The following is a 14,670-nucleotide window of genomic DNA, read 5'->3' on the forward strand; positions in this document are numbered from 1 at the left end:
GGCTTTGGTAGGGTGGCTGGGTTGGGTGCAGCTTCAGCTACAAAATGAAATGAGAGCTCAGTGCTCCCTTGGTATAGCTGGAGAAAAACCTCTTCCAATGAAGAAAAAGCTTCCCTTTCTTGACAAATGTCACAAGCTGACAGCTCCTTAGAATGGCGTCTCTTGTTATCCACAGCTCTCTCCAGGGCCTATCACAGTGTCCAACTCTGAGGACAGGAGGTGCTCAATAACGTGACCAAGCGAATAAATGCACAAAGGGGTGGCTCTGAATGTCCCACAAGAGACCAAGCAAATCATCGGGAATTTGGCCTTAGCCCTAACCTGCCCAGTGCCTCCTGGGGGAGGGCGCCCCCATCACTGCATCCTCAGGAGGGTAAGCTTCAAAGCCAGCTCCCTGAAGAGGCTGTAACGGAAGGAGAAAAGCATCACAACACCGTGGTTTTCCAAGTGTTAGCCATTTATAAATAAGTACATTTGCTTTCATACATACAGTTCATTGTACAGATGACAATCTGTATACATGGGGCAGGAAAATGCATTCATTTGAACTTTTCACATCTATCTCACACAGCTCACATGTACAGACAATAAAACTGCTCAAGCAAGTACAGCAAAGGAAAATGTCTTTCCTTATACACAGGGGTCGATGCCTCTGCAGGGTGTGGGGCATCCCCACTGCACGGCTTCACAACTGTGTGGTGTTCACTGTATCGGGAGAGAACAAACATGCATTGGGTAATATACTGTACAGAGAAAGTCCTTTACATCGGAGTCATAGAAAACCTAAGGGAAAACTAAGTGCATTAAAGCTTTTTCCAGCAAGTGTCTTGAAAGGACAGCAAAGAGGAGGAAGAATCAAAATCATATTAGTACAAATCACTCTTTAATTGTAGACTGTACATGTCTGTACTAATTAAAATCATCTTGGATTTGGAGGAGACAGAACAGAGACAAAGATGCTGTGCTAGATGGAAAGGAGGCCACGCCTGAAAATGGCACCTGCCCTGAGCCTGATGAGGAACTGGCCTCACTCAGCAGGAATCAGCCAAAGGAAACAAAAAACAAAACAAAACCAGCACAGGAAGTGTAACTTACAGGATTTCCAACATCACCTGGGAATGAAGTGGAGATCTGGAGCCGGCATCTCTAACTTCCCCCCCCCCCCCCCCCCAAGTAAATTGGTATGCAGTAAGGCAGGTACATTCAAGTACTGAATTTTCCAGAATTAACTCTTGTCTGGCTCTGGGGACCAAAGGGATTGAGTTGAGCCCCCTCTAACCAGACTTTCTGGTTAGCGATTAGCAAAAGAAAAATTCAGCCAGCAAGTGCTACAAAAACAAAGCAGCTAGGGCACTTCCGTTCCACAGAGTAGGTCTATCTGGAAAAATGAGCGCAGCGCTGGCCTGATCTCTATGCATCCAGCGGCAGCCTGGCAAGTCAGCTCAGCGTCGGTATCAGAGTCAGCAGGAGGCAATGAGATGACAGGGGTGAGGAAACATGAAAGTAACACTTGATTTTTGGTGTCCAATTATGCGTTCATTTGGTACTGACTTTCAAAGCTCTGACTGTGGCCACCATGTGGCCACAAGCATCTCAGGGTGGCTCAGCTGCTGTGAGGCTTTGGACACCGAAATGAAGGTTACCAACACTTCAGCCCTTGAGTGGTCTGTATGACAAAAGGAGTTGATGAAAACCCAGTGATTATTCAAGTAGCTCTGCACAGTGGCTCCACCAGCCCCATTGTGCTTGTGTCCAGGCCCCCAGCCAGCCACCTTTTCTTGGGAGCAGCCAGAGCTGAGTTCAAGGCATTGCATGGTGAAGGGTTCCATGACACGTCTTTGTAGGTAGCTCTTACCCCTAAGCCCTTTGTTCATTGTTGTTAGTCATGGTAGATGGTTGGTCTGGAATTCCTAGAGGAAGAGGAGAAAGAGCTGCACCTCCCAGTGAGCAAGCAGCAGGACCGTGCAGCCCTCGGTGTGCAGGCAGCAGGCAGCTGCCTTTGCAGGTCGGTTTCTGGAGAAGTGGGCAGCCCAGGAACAGACAGGCAGGATGGGCGAGGCTGCTGGGCACTGGGAGCATCAAGAGGAGGCTGGGCACAGGGGCAGGCACCTCTTGCCCCCTGGGATAGCCTGTTCCATTTTGTGGCAAAGATTCAGTGAGCACTGGTTTTGTCCAAGGCATTTCTGCAGTAGAAAAATAACTATCTCTGAATCAAACCACCCAACTGTGACGCTTCTGGAGTTATAAAAGCTGGAGGCTGAGAGGAACTGAGAGGAGGGAGGCTCATGGGGAAGAAGGGGCTTCTCCATGTACCTGTCCCTCTACCAGAGCAAGGGAGCTCTGGGCAACCTTCTCCCAGCCTCTGCCTGGCTGAAGTCCAAAGTATGTAGTGTTCAAAGAGTTCGTCTTGCACAACTGGCACAGATGCACGAAGACCCCTTCCAGGCCTCTGTTCCCTTCTCCTGAACCTCTGAGCCTGACTGCCTGTTGCCCTGGAAGCAGCTCCTCTCCCCCGAGGGGATACCGCGGTTCTTTGCTACACAACAAGCACAGTGCAGAGCCACAGTGACACCTAGTGGTAAACTATGGTGAAGCACAAGTGACGTCCACATAGCCCACTGTACATGACTAAAATCTAAGGAAAAATACTTATGGATATTAAATTAGATACTGATTTTTCATTTTTCTATTGGGTACATCTCTGGAATATAAAAATACCAATATTTAGAGAGGGGTTCATAAACTACTATACAATATAAGGACTGAGAATACCTTTCTCTAAGCTGTTCTGTTTACAATAATTTAGGAAAAGTGTTTAATAATCCAGGCTTAACTACATGAGCAAACTTGTATATCTGGACAACGACCTGGGGTACTGTACATGATTCTAATTAATGGAATTTTCCTGAGCCATCGAGTTTGTTATACACATCTAAAAAGAGGGGCACATGGGGGAAGAGCGAGAAGGGTTTGTGCTCTATTAACTTGGGACTTTAATAGTGCACGTCTGCAACCCGGACAAGATACAACAGCAGATACAAAATGGTCTCCATTTTGTCATGCCAAATTCTCATGTTACACAGGTTTTCCCTTTACTTTGTAAATAAACATTAATTGTTAATTGTTAATTGTGTGCCTTACTGATCCAGTAGATAAAAGTAACCGTGTCTCAGGAGTCCCTAAGAACATTGCTGGAAAAGCACTTTAAAATCACTGCAAATATTTTTCATATTAAAAAATTCTTAATCTTTTTGATGCTTATATACAACAGTTATTTCTTGTGCTGTAAATGTTGTAATCCACTGCTTTATGTCTTTCCTTTCCTTATTTTTTTCTTGAAAAATACACTAAAAGACAAGAGCAGTTCTGCTATTTTCTAATGAAGACATTACTCACACTTAAATACCCAGTACTTCAGTTACAAATTCAAACAGTAAAGTGCACCCATTTATAGACACGATGTGACAGAAACCCATTAGTGCAAGAATCCTGGGCCAATGGAACATACATCTTGGTGAGAAACCTGTTAAGCTGAAGTTTGTCACCTCTGTCCTCCATTTCAGGGTGGTATGAATTGAGTAAAACATTTCCTCCCACCTGAAGCCAGACACAGACTCAGCGAGTGTTTGCTGCTGGGGAAGGGGCAGCTCTGAAATACAGTACTCAGATCGTTCCATGGCAGTGAAGTAGCAAACAGGGCACAGGGCACAGGCAGTCTGTTTGTAAGGAAAAACGTCTCCTGCCCCCACAAGCTCTGGTTGGCATATTCTAGTCAACAACAACTGGCATGCAGCGGTGACATCTACTCCCTCTTATCATGGCCAAAAAGAATTGCATTTTGACTGTTGACATTTTAGGTGTTTTGCTGAATAGGGTATAGGCCCTACATCTCCTTTCTGTCCTGGAAAACTGAGAGACCTGGGGAGAAGTGGCATCAGTGGCATATTTGTAAAGCTACAGGACCTGCTCACTCTCTTGGACAGGTGAGTGTGGGTGGATGTGTGGCGTTTGAAATGAGCAGAAGCACTTTTCTAACAGACACTGAGAAATTCTTCCGAATGCAGTGGCTCCTCAGCGAGAGGCGGTCGTAAGGAATAAGATGCAAAGAGGCCAGCAGTGCCGAGACCTGGCCAAAAAGTGATCTGAGAGGCCACTGGGCTGCTGGCTAGAGGCTGCCGCTAGAGCTACACGCTTCATCTTCCTGATGTGAGAGAGAGGGCTATAGAGATGGAGAGAGGATGCTGATGCCCACCCTGGTCTAGCTGAGAAGGTAGTCCTTAGGCGTCAGGGAGGTTGGAAAGAGGCCAGGGCTTGAGTTAGTCCCACTAATTGCTTCCAGCACAAAGAGACAAGTCCTGGCCTGTTTTAGGTTTGGGGCTGGAGAGGTCCATCTATTTGGCAGAATCTAAATTAGTAAAGAAATGCTTCTGATCTCAGGTTCATGTTCCCTGTGTCTTAATGATCCCTTCAGAGGGCACTTATTATGACACATGGGTCTGGTCACAGCCAGATTTTTATTCAGGAAACTGCCCTTCCTGCAGCCCTTCCCTAACAGAGCAGAATGGTTCCTAGCAACAGAGAACGAATGCTCCTTTGTTTTGTTTCAGTTGCTTAGTTTGTTGGGTTGAATTGTTTAGTTGTAAGAGCTGATGTACAGCTAGTGCCAGGCCTGTGCCAAGGCTTTGCTTCCAATATTCTTGCTATCCACTCAATAGTGGCCTCACTCACTCAAAGGTCAGCCTACCAAATGACCACGAGACCTAGAAGATGTGCACAGTGACCAGATCAGAAGCTTGCTGTCTATCTCATGCCCCCACCCAGGGCTACAAAACAGGGCTAAAAGGGATCGTTCTTCACCCTGAAACACTTTTTGCTGTGTCTGACTTTAAAATATCACACTCCCACAAATACTTCTAGAAAAAGAAAAGAAACAGTTCCTGTAATAATAATCGAACTATAGATCTCAAAATGAAAGTTGACAACAATGGGCGTGACCCTGGGTGGAAATATTGGGACTCAGTCTTATGGTCCCGAGAGATTCCAATCTGTTTCTAGAAGAACCGATTTCTGTATGACACCATCTGGGTTTACAGAAGGAGGGCCACTAGAACAAAATCTGGCCGTAGGTGAAGACCCAACTAACGGGATTGTCACACCAGCCAGCCTTCGGGAAGAGTTTCCTTTTCGTGGAGTATGACATTCAGTGATGTATCAGGATCTAAAAGGTAGATGACTCCAGAACAGACTTCCTATCACCTTTCACTGAGAATTTAGAACAATCTTTTTTTGTTTTTCTATGTAGTCATTCCTTCCCCTACCCTGGAAAAGCAGCAGCTTTTAGTGGTTGTTGGCTAAAAACCTAGAGAGTAACTCTCAGTGAATTCTCTTAATAGCCACAATTCTCATCTAATTTCCTTGGCTGACTGCAATATTTAAAGGGCTGTTTTTTACATGTTCCTATGATGCCTCTCGGAAAATCAATGTAGTGACATTTTACATAATTATATTGGGGTTTTCTTCCAATTTAGCATTTATTCCTTCTCTCTCTTTGATCCTTTTACCTCCCTAGGAAGACCAGCAATAATCCTAATGCACACTGTAGACCTGGCGGCTGCAGGGCGCTGGCGGTCTGGGGAGGGGCCACAGCATGAGAGTGCGCTGCGGCTGGCTGTGTGGGTGACACTGGCTAAGAATGCAAAGGCAAAGGGGCATCACACTCTTTCTAAAGTTTCTAGAAGAAAACGAACAAGAACACCTTATTTTTTAAAAAAGGAAAAAGACAATTACACAACAAGAACATCAGTGAAAGCGATTGTCTCCTGGAAAAAGCTGACCAGTGTGTGTGATCTCCCTGGGTTAAAGCACACGGCACGAAAATCTCCTCGTTGGCATCTGGAGAGAGGGAGAGAGCATGTGGCTGGGCACAGACAAGAGAAACTGAAGTCCTGGCTCCCGGGAGGCCGCTTCCCAGTCGGCTGCATGCAAAGGATTTCAGCATGTGGGCTGCCACCTCTGAACACCACACAGAAACTACATGAGAATTAAGCCAGGGAGCTACCTCAAATGTGGAAACCAAGCCTGAAAATGTGCAGTGAAAACATATGGGTCTCACTCCAACAAAACGTCTTTTAAACATTAGACTCCACAAATGGTCTCTTTGGTTTGATAGGGGATGTCTGCCCTTGCCGAGAGTCTCGGGACAGCTGCCTGTACAGGTTGTCCTGGTATGCCTGAGCCACAGGTAGAGTCCGAGCTACCTTCACATCGGGATAGGAGGAGGCCTGGCTGACTCGCTCCAAGAGGTCTCCACGAGACCCATTAGCCAGCAACCCATGGGGGCTGTAATAATCGTCCTCCAGCAAATGGCCATTCTGTGCATTGTTGGTTTTGTTATAAAAGGCAATGTTGCTGATGGATGACGGTGGACTGAAGGACTCGGGCTGAGGCAGGTTGCCTGGAGACGTGGGACTGAGGACGGTGTCCACGGATGACACAGCCCAGGTCCGATTCTGCTGGTGGAGGTGGGGGTACTGCTGAGTCCGTGCTGTTTTGTCTATGATCCCCATGAACGGTGTGGTCCTGGATCGGGTGGGCTCACTGGGGTAACCTCCTTGAGTTGGAGACACTGGCGACAGCTCATCACATGACCTCTCATATGCGGGTTTCAGTGGGATCTCCATTTGCTGGATGGAAGAAGATGGCCGGAAGGTCGGAGTTAGGTTGGAGGTGGAGGAGATACTATTGCTAGATGGAGAGAAGCGAAGGCCTACACTTTGGGAATGCAGCAACGGCCTGGGAGTTGGCGGGTGGGGTTTGATTTCGTTAGGATTGACGCTAATAGGTCTTCTGATTAAATGTGACACATCAGGGGAACCTAGTTGGCTGGAGGAGCGCTCCAGATCTAGTTTTGAGTGACAGACTGGGTAATAGGATGCTGACTGGCTGCGTCCGATCTGCGGCGTCTGGCTGTATCTCGCGCCACCCCGGTATGCTGAGGAAGGCCGCTGTGGAAGGTCCTCTTTGGTCAACCCTCCATGCTGACAGATGGCGCCTGCACTCAGGCTGGCTTGGACGTGCTGCACCGGCCTCCCATCCCCTACGATCCCCCCAATTGACCCTTGATAAACCAACCGGCTCTGGCTGACTCCTATGTCTCCTTGTGAAGACTGGTATTTACTGGCCATTGAATGGGCTACTTGGCCATAGGCTCCTGTGGGGATGACGGTGCTTGAATGGACGGCTGGGCTGGGCTGGTTACTTCTCACAATCTGGGCCTTGGCAGGCTGTAGCCTGAGCCCTTGCTGGGGAACTGCCACAGGGAGCTGAGGCATCTGGTAGGGCCGCTGGGCCATTTTGGATAATGGAGATTTGGGTCTGCCAGGAAGCTGACTGATGTTTGTTTCCTGCTGATAGCGCACCGGTGAACCAGACTGGGATCTATAGACACTCATACTTTCAGCTGGAGGGCTGGCCCGATACTGAGGGCCTCTCCGGAGAGGGGAAGGGGGAGGGCTTGGGTATTCTTTGCCCTGTCCTCCCACAGGAGGGGGGCTGAAACGGTAAGATCCTCCCTGATGAGCCGGGGAAGTGTGTGGTGGGCTAGGCCTGTAATGTGAGTTCTGATGAGTTGGAGAAAGGGCAGGTGAGGTGGACTGATAGGTCTGTCTAGTGGGAGAGCCTACAGAACTACTGGACCGGAAGTCAAAAACCTGATGAGAGCCAAGAGGTGAGCTGGAGATGTAGGCTGAGTCCCGAGGCGGGGGAGAGGAGGGTGGGCTCTGGATGACTGGGAGCCCCTGGCTGGGCCGGGCCTCTGTCTGGAGGCCAATGGAAACATTTTCAACATCCTGTTCCAGGTACTCCTCCTCGAATATATCCTGTACAGAGTATATGTCTTCATGCTGTGGTTCAGGTTCTGCTTCTTCCGGCAACTGTTGCTGAGGCTGCGGTGGTGGCGGCGGCGGCGGTGGCTGCTGTGGCTGCTGCATCTGTCTACACTCTTCTTCCACTCGCAGCAGAAGCCTCTGGATCTCACGGTTGTTGGGACACAGCTTGATGGCCTCGTTCAGGTCCTCTAAGGCTGCTGCGAACTGTCTGCTTGACAAAATGTGAACACAGGAGCTGGAGTTATTCTGAATCCAGAGAAAGCACCAAGAGCTGAGAACATGGTCACTATCTCAGAGAGCTGTGGTGGCGTCTGTGGGAGTCTGGGGTGTTTTGGTTTAGTTGGATTTATAGGGAAGGAAACAGGTAGACTCATTCTGGAAGAGTCCGAATGATTCCCTAACCCATTCAGCCTCCATCTTCCTTCTGGCCTCTCTGGGAATAGTAGAGAAATGCCCCATTGTGTCAGTCCAGCCAGGCCCTTCAGGAAGTTGTTTTGGTGCCCAAACACACACCAGGCAGTATGGAAGTTGGGTGGGGTTGTCATTTACAGGGTCACTGTCAAGTAGCTTAGGAACAAAAATAACTACATATTTAAAAATCTTGCTGATCCAGCAGAAATTTTTCTTTATGTTCTCAATATTTTAGCTCCAAATTTCAGGCCTGTTCTACTCTAGGCAAGAACCCTGTCCTTTGCCCTTTCTAACCCTCCTCTCTCAGAACTGCTGTGTCTCCATCTGCTCTATCGAAGTGGGGCAGGCACTAGGCTTGCTGACTAGGCCACTCAGGGCTGGAGCTGAGCTGACTCCAAGGAGACTCTAGTTTACAAATGAAGAAATGAACTGTCAGAGACATTCCCGTCTTCTCTACTAATATCACCTGGGAGGGGCAACTGGCCTGGTGAAAAAGGAACGATCCAGAGGGAAGGAGAATTTGAGTCAGGTTTCTGTAAGGACTTTGTTACCCCAGCTAGATAAGAGTGCGATCACTGCCACCACCATCACTAGCCTCAACCTGAGTGTGATTTTCAGGACCATATGCCCCTGGTCATAGCAGTGAACCTGAAGCAGTTCTTTCCCATGCAGCTGGGGAGAAGGAGGGCAGAAGGCGTAAGAGACAGTGACCAGTTACACAAAGATCACTGATGGCAGGTTCTAGGTTCTTCTGGGAGCTTTTCTGCCCACTGGCCAAACTACAGCAGGTGGGCACGAGGAATGTGGAATGGTGTTCTCTTGGGTCCTCTCCATCCTGACAGCAAGGACCTCATGACTCCGTGTGTGTGTGGTGGGTGATGGTTTAGGTGGAAGGGGGTCTGATGCCACCAGACTTGAGGACAGCCCCAGAAGGAAGACTGACTAATCTGGGATTCCCCAAACGCCTATGGGAGAAGGAAGAGGAACCTGTGATGTTAAGTGAACCATCCTACTTTCCCTTCTAAAAGGGGTGGTCGGACGCTCTGCTTAAGTGGCTTCTTTAAGTCGCCGTTGTCTCTTTATGCTCGCTGCTTTGGGGGTTGGAAAGCGCCTGAGATACGGCAGAGGCTTCTGGGAAGAAGCTGCCATTCTCCAGTGAAAAAGTGTTTCTCCCGAAGTGAAACATTCGTGGTCTCCACAGCCCAGCAGATTTGCCGATCTCGAGCTGAGGGCTGTGCTATCAGAGCCATCCCCAAAGCTTGGCCCTGACAGTTCTCAAGGACAGAGATGTATTTGGGTACATATGCCCCAGGGTGGCCGACGCTGCCTTGGCCAAATTTTCAGAAAAGAGACCTCTTGCTTTCACCCTCTCTCTCTCTCCTCACCTGCTGCTGCGTTTGGCCCTTGCTCTCGCATAGTAAGCTTCATAAGATTTCGGTTTCAGCTCCAGGGCCTTAGTAGCAAATTCCTCCGCCATTCCAAAATCCTGTCATTACAATAGGTGTGCAAATGAGTCATTGATGAGATATAAAAAATAGACAACTTGGGAATAAAACAAATTATTTGTACATTTTTTGACATTCATGGATGGAAAGCCTGGGACGCTAGATGTGCCTGACATGACTCTAGCCATGGGGCCTGTGGACTGAAAGTTCCTTCTGCCTTTGTCCTGCGTAGCCTTGCGACTGCTCACTGGACTTTATCTGCCCAGAATATTAAAATAGTTTTAATTTTCCCTTTTTGCCTTTCTAATACAGTTCTCAGCCCGGAAGTCAAACACCAACCCTTTCCAGCGAAGCTCCTGAAGTTACCACGCGTGTAGGAGGCAAACGCACACGTCCACAACTCGCGTGGACCACACCCTCCTGCTACATGCACTACCCTTTGGCTTTCTAAGGGACAGGTGAGAAGGTGTCCTGTAAAGTCCAGGAAGATGACATCTGTACAGGAAACTGCACTGACTACGGAGACTAGAGGGAGAGGGGCTGTCAGACAGACTTGGGTTCAATTCTCTGACCAGCTTCATACCCCCGAGTGTATGATGTATTTTCTCATCCATACCTACTCCAGAGGTAGGATCGAGTGTGACACAATATTTAAAAGCCCTGCACAGTTCCTGGCACACAGTAGATGCTCATTAATTATCGTTTTCTTTCTATTTCACAGAGGCTTCTCTGGTCTGTTCCTTTTCTTCACTGGTTCCTTACTTAGAAACACTTAAAATGAAAAACAAAACAAAACAAGAGAAGAGAAGACCCCGGCTATGACTGAGGTCTGTGCTGTCCCTGTGAGGAACATGCTCGCAGGGCTGTGAACACAGACCGTGGGGTGGGGTGGGGAACAGCGCCACCTAGGCAGTCTGTGGTTTTCAGTATTCCCTTAAATACTAAGCTAAAAGGGAAGGTTCCCCCTTCTTTTAGTGTCAAAGCCACAGTATAGCACGGTAGCCTCCGGTTATAGTCATGAGTCCTAAGGCAGAAAACAAGGCCTTGGGCAGAACAAAGGCCCTGGGGCATAGGTAAAAACATTTTTAAAAAGTTGATGGGCAATCCTCTACCTAAGAAGACAGACGTCTGGTGCTTGGCACAGTACTGGCCCAGGAGGTGGTTAACAACTGCTTCTGAACAAATGTGGACTAGAAGGAATTTCACCTTTTATGGGTCACCTATCCCTGCTCTGCTTCCAGCCTTATCCTTTTATTTGTTCTTTTGGGACCATCATTATTCCTGAAAGGACGAGGGCATTTTTAAAAAGTCTATTATTTGGTAGGGAAAAGAGATCAGTGGGTTGGCAGCAACTTCGGAGCTTTGCCTCATCCTCCTCGGCTGGTGCCAGGGGAGGCCTTGGTGCTGTTCCTTTCATTTCACAGGAGACCTCGTGGCCATGAAAACCTCACTGTCTCCCGAGACCACCACCCTCTCCCTTCCCGGCGTCGGGGGGCCTCTGCCACGTCCCCACTTCCCTCAGCACCATGGGGCAACTCTGCCTCTGAGCGTCATGGCTGTGTTCTCTGAGACAGTCAGGTTTATCTCAGGCTCCTTCCAAGTGTCAGGGTTTAGGGTCTGAAATGGATGATCTAAAGGTTACACACACAAATCATCTTTCTGGAAGATCCCTGGCCATGAGGTTTAAATCCTGCTTCCGTCCAGCTGAGGTTTTAATTGATCGATGCGTCTGTATGGCTTGGATTGTGTTTATCTCCTGAAGAACTGTGAGACCTCAGGCTGGTGGATGTCAGAGACTCCTGATGCAATCTTAGCTATTTCCAAAACCTGAGAGAGGGTTCTTGGCTTGGAGTGTCTTCATGTTGAAGGGCAGTGGCTGAGGGAGCAGTGGCTGGGGGCATCTGAGGTGGGTCTGCAAGGTAGGCAGGAAGGACTGTGGCCTACCAGGGAGACAGTCAAGGTCCAGGGGGAGTTCTGAGATTCCCTCTAGGATGAGAAGGGACATGGCATGCTGGGATACAAAGATGAGGAAAGAGGCAAAAAGTTCAACAGCCTCAGAAGTTAAACCTTCAAGACCATGGTCCTGAGCCCTCCTCTCAGCCCTTCTTCAAATGACAAGGGACTATACCTGAGAGTAATGACTACAATTCATATCTAATTGCAACTGGAATTCTAGTGACCACTGCTCTCACATTTTCCCAAAGACCAGAACATTGACTGGGTGGTATGGGGGTGGGAAAAGATGGTATTCTCGTCACTTTCAGTGAAATTATGAACATTCAGAAAGCTGCAAAGTAGTCGCAGCATTAATTTCTTTACAGTTTGAGATACTTAGACTTAATTTCTTTCAAATTGCAAATGTCAGTGCTCTGTGAAGGACAACCAAGTTCCAAATGGGGCAGAGGAGGATTTCAGGGGCCTGGTAAAAGCTAGTGAGTGACATGGGCTATCAGCTTCCAGGATTGCAGAAAGGAGTTGGGGTGACAGGGACTTACGTTCATTTTCCTGCGACACCGAGAGAGGTTGAGGAGGAGAGACACCTTTAGTTCCCGGAAAGTTTTCAAGTCCTCACCAAACCCTTCTCTAGGGAACTTCTTCAGGGCGTACTGGTAGCGCTGGGCAGCTTCCTTTACTTTACCTTTCTAATGGGAGCACAAGATGGCGAAACACATAGTTGGTCTGAGGAACAGCTGAGGAAGTGTGGTCCCCACTCCCTTCCTCTTCTCAGCAGCTGTTACTAAGGGCGAACCCTCCCAAACATCAGCCTAGAGAGGAGTTCTGGCCCTGATGGCGAGGGCAGAAGGGTCTAGTCTTTTCTATAGGAAACTCATCTGGCAGGAAAGGCAAGGTTGAGGGGATACCCAAGATACAAGCCAGGGAGACAAAGCCTTGGCAAATGGAAGGCCCTAGACCCTGGCTTCCCAACTGGATTCCAAAGAGGCTGACCATGCTCATTTCAAAGTTCCTTTTGCTTGAACTGATCTCTACAGAACACAAATGACTTCCTAGTCCCAAGCACTCCACATACTTCTTCCTTAATTTCTGGTTTGTCTGGAGAACTCTTTTTTTGGTCTGACGCTCCACCTGGTCAGCCCTCTAGAAGTCATTCTCTTGCTCACGAAGGATGTGGGAGCTAAAGCAGTCTAGCGGTTGTTTCCCTAATCTCATGGCATAAAATAATACCAATCAGTGTTCCCCATTTTCGGAAAAGGCATGGAGCAGGGTGGCAGTAGAGAAGTGAAGTTGAGAGTTTGTGATTCCATCGGATGTTGCAGGAGGGATTATCCAAGATGAAGTAACTCTATGACCAATTTAGAGATCTGGCCATAGTGACCTTACACTTTTCTTCCACTTTGTATCTGAAAATCTATAAGCTGAGCCCAGAAAGATGCAGGCAGCATCTCCCACCCCTTTAGCTGATCGTTATCCACTCTATTCCTTCTCTATACTTACAACTCCACAGGGATCCCAGTCTTTTACTTTTCCCTTAGCACCAGTCACAAAGGAGAGATTTGGAATCTTTCAAGGTAGAATTCTGAGGGGAACAATAATGGCACTGCATATTTTCATTAAGAGGACTCCTTGCCTCAGAATACCAGAAGTTATGCTATAACCAGGACATAACCTGAGAGCAATGCCATTGTGAAGTCCATAAATATGACATCTAGGGTAATGAGGACCTTCTTGGAAGTTGCGTAAAATCAAGGTTGGGCCAGGGCTTAAGCTTCCTGAAAGCCTGAGAGTCCTAGATTACCATGACTCACTCAAAGGGTACTTAGAAGATAGAATTCTGCTCCTAGGAACTTGTACACTCCTGACACAGGTGAGAATAATATGCTTCACAACTATTTTTCCTTAACTTTTAGTCCTGGGGAAGTGTCAGTGATGCCTGCTGCCAAAAACTGGGTTGGATTTGTATGAAGCTTTGGGGGCGGGTAATCTAGCTGATCTCAACACAGTGCGATGACTTTGACATGGAATAGACCGAGGAGTTTATCTGTGTCAGGGTATGGAGCCTTCAGCTTGGATTGTGAGTACAAAAAGACTCCATAGTTTTTGTAATTGTTGTCATTCAGTGAATGATTTCAAACAAATCTTATAATTGCTATTTGTCTTGGTTTCCTTATCTTACTCAAGGATGCTGATAAGCTATTGTTACGTACTTTTTAATCTATGTATATATAATGACATATGAAAGCTAGGATCACCATAATGGAAATAGCTATACTACATAATTTTACTTTTACTTGTCCCATGAGTTTCCAGATCCTACCTAACAGATTCCATGTAGAAATCGACATAACCACCGGTTAGTTGATTTCTAACCGGGGCTTTAGGTTGATCAGCTGCAGGCAAGTATAGGCTACCCTTGCTCTCTTGGTAAGGTAGAACCCCAGGATCCCCAACATATGAGGCCATCACTGAGGAACAGTATTTTCCCTTGGCCTCTACAACAAAAGATGAGAATTGATTTCAAGACTTTGGAAGATTCTACGCATAGAAAACAGCGAGTGGCTGTTCTGAAGAAACTGTGTCCCTCCCTCCCCTCACCTTATAAAACATGTCCCCCTCTTCCATCAGCTTGCTCAAGAGGATGATCATGATGTCTGGCTTGGAGGTGGCCATCGCCCATGTGGCTGGACCTGTAGTGTACAGGATGCATGATGGGTAAAAAACTCATACAATGTAAGGGTGGTAGGAAGCTAGGTGAAAAAAATACCCTGGGGGGAATTTCTGCTGAGAGAACAACTTGCTCCACAATCCGTACCTCATCTTTTAGACCTGGGAGTATTTTAGTTAACTCCCACTGCCAAGAAGCTGCACTGGATTTGTATTCACCTTAAAATAAGAACATTGGAACCATGTGAGCCTGCCCCACATGAGGGCAGCAAAGCCTGCATGCTGCATGTGGGCAGGCAATGGCTCAG

The 14,670-nt window shown here is 47.7% G+C and overlaps 1 protein-coding gene across 8 annotated transcripts in view; it reads right to left on the reverse strand.

Moving 5' to 3' along the window:
* Nucleotides 1-439: 439 nt before the first annotated feature.
* TANC2 (tetratricopeptide repeat, ankyrin repeat and coiled-coil containing 2) overlaps nt 440-14,670 on the reverse strand; it is a 468,803-nt gene continuing 454,572 nt past the window's right edge. For all 8 annotated transcript variants that reach the window (XM_050764933.1, XM_050764941.1, XM_050764940.1 and 5 more), the window contains 4 exons: nt 14,294-14,385; nt 12,238-12,384; nt 9,683-9,783; nt 440-8,094 (listed from right to left, as the gene is read on the reverse strand). In XM_050764933.1, the coding sequence (XP_050620890.1) occupies nt 6,129-8,094; nt 9,683-9,783; nt 12,238-12,384; nt 14,294-14,385 (2,306 nt within the window). In that variant the 3' untranslated portion in view covers nt 440-6,128. The remainder of the gene's footprint in view (nt 8,095-9,682; nt 9,784-12,237; nt 12,385-14,293; nt 14,386-14,670) is intronic.

This window comes from Macaca thibetana, chromosome 16 (genome assembly GCF_024542745.1).
Source record: "Macaca thibetana thibetana isolate TM-01 chromosome 16, ASM2454274v1, whole genome shotgun sequence".
Taxonomy (NCBI): Eukaryota; Metazoa; Chordata; class Mammalia; order Primates; family Cercopithecidae; genus Macaca; species Macaca thibetana.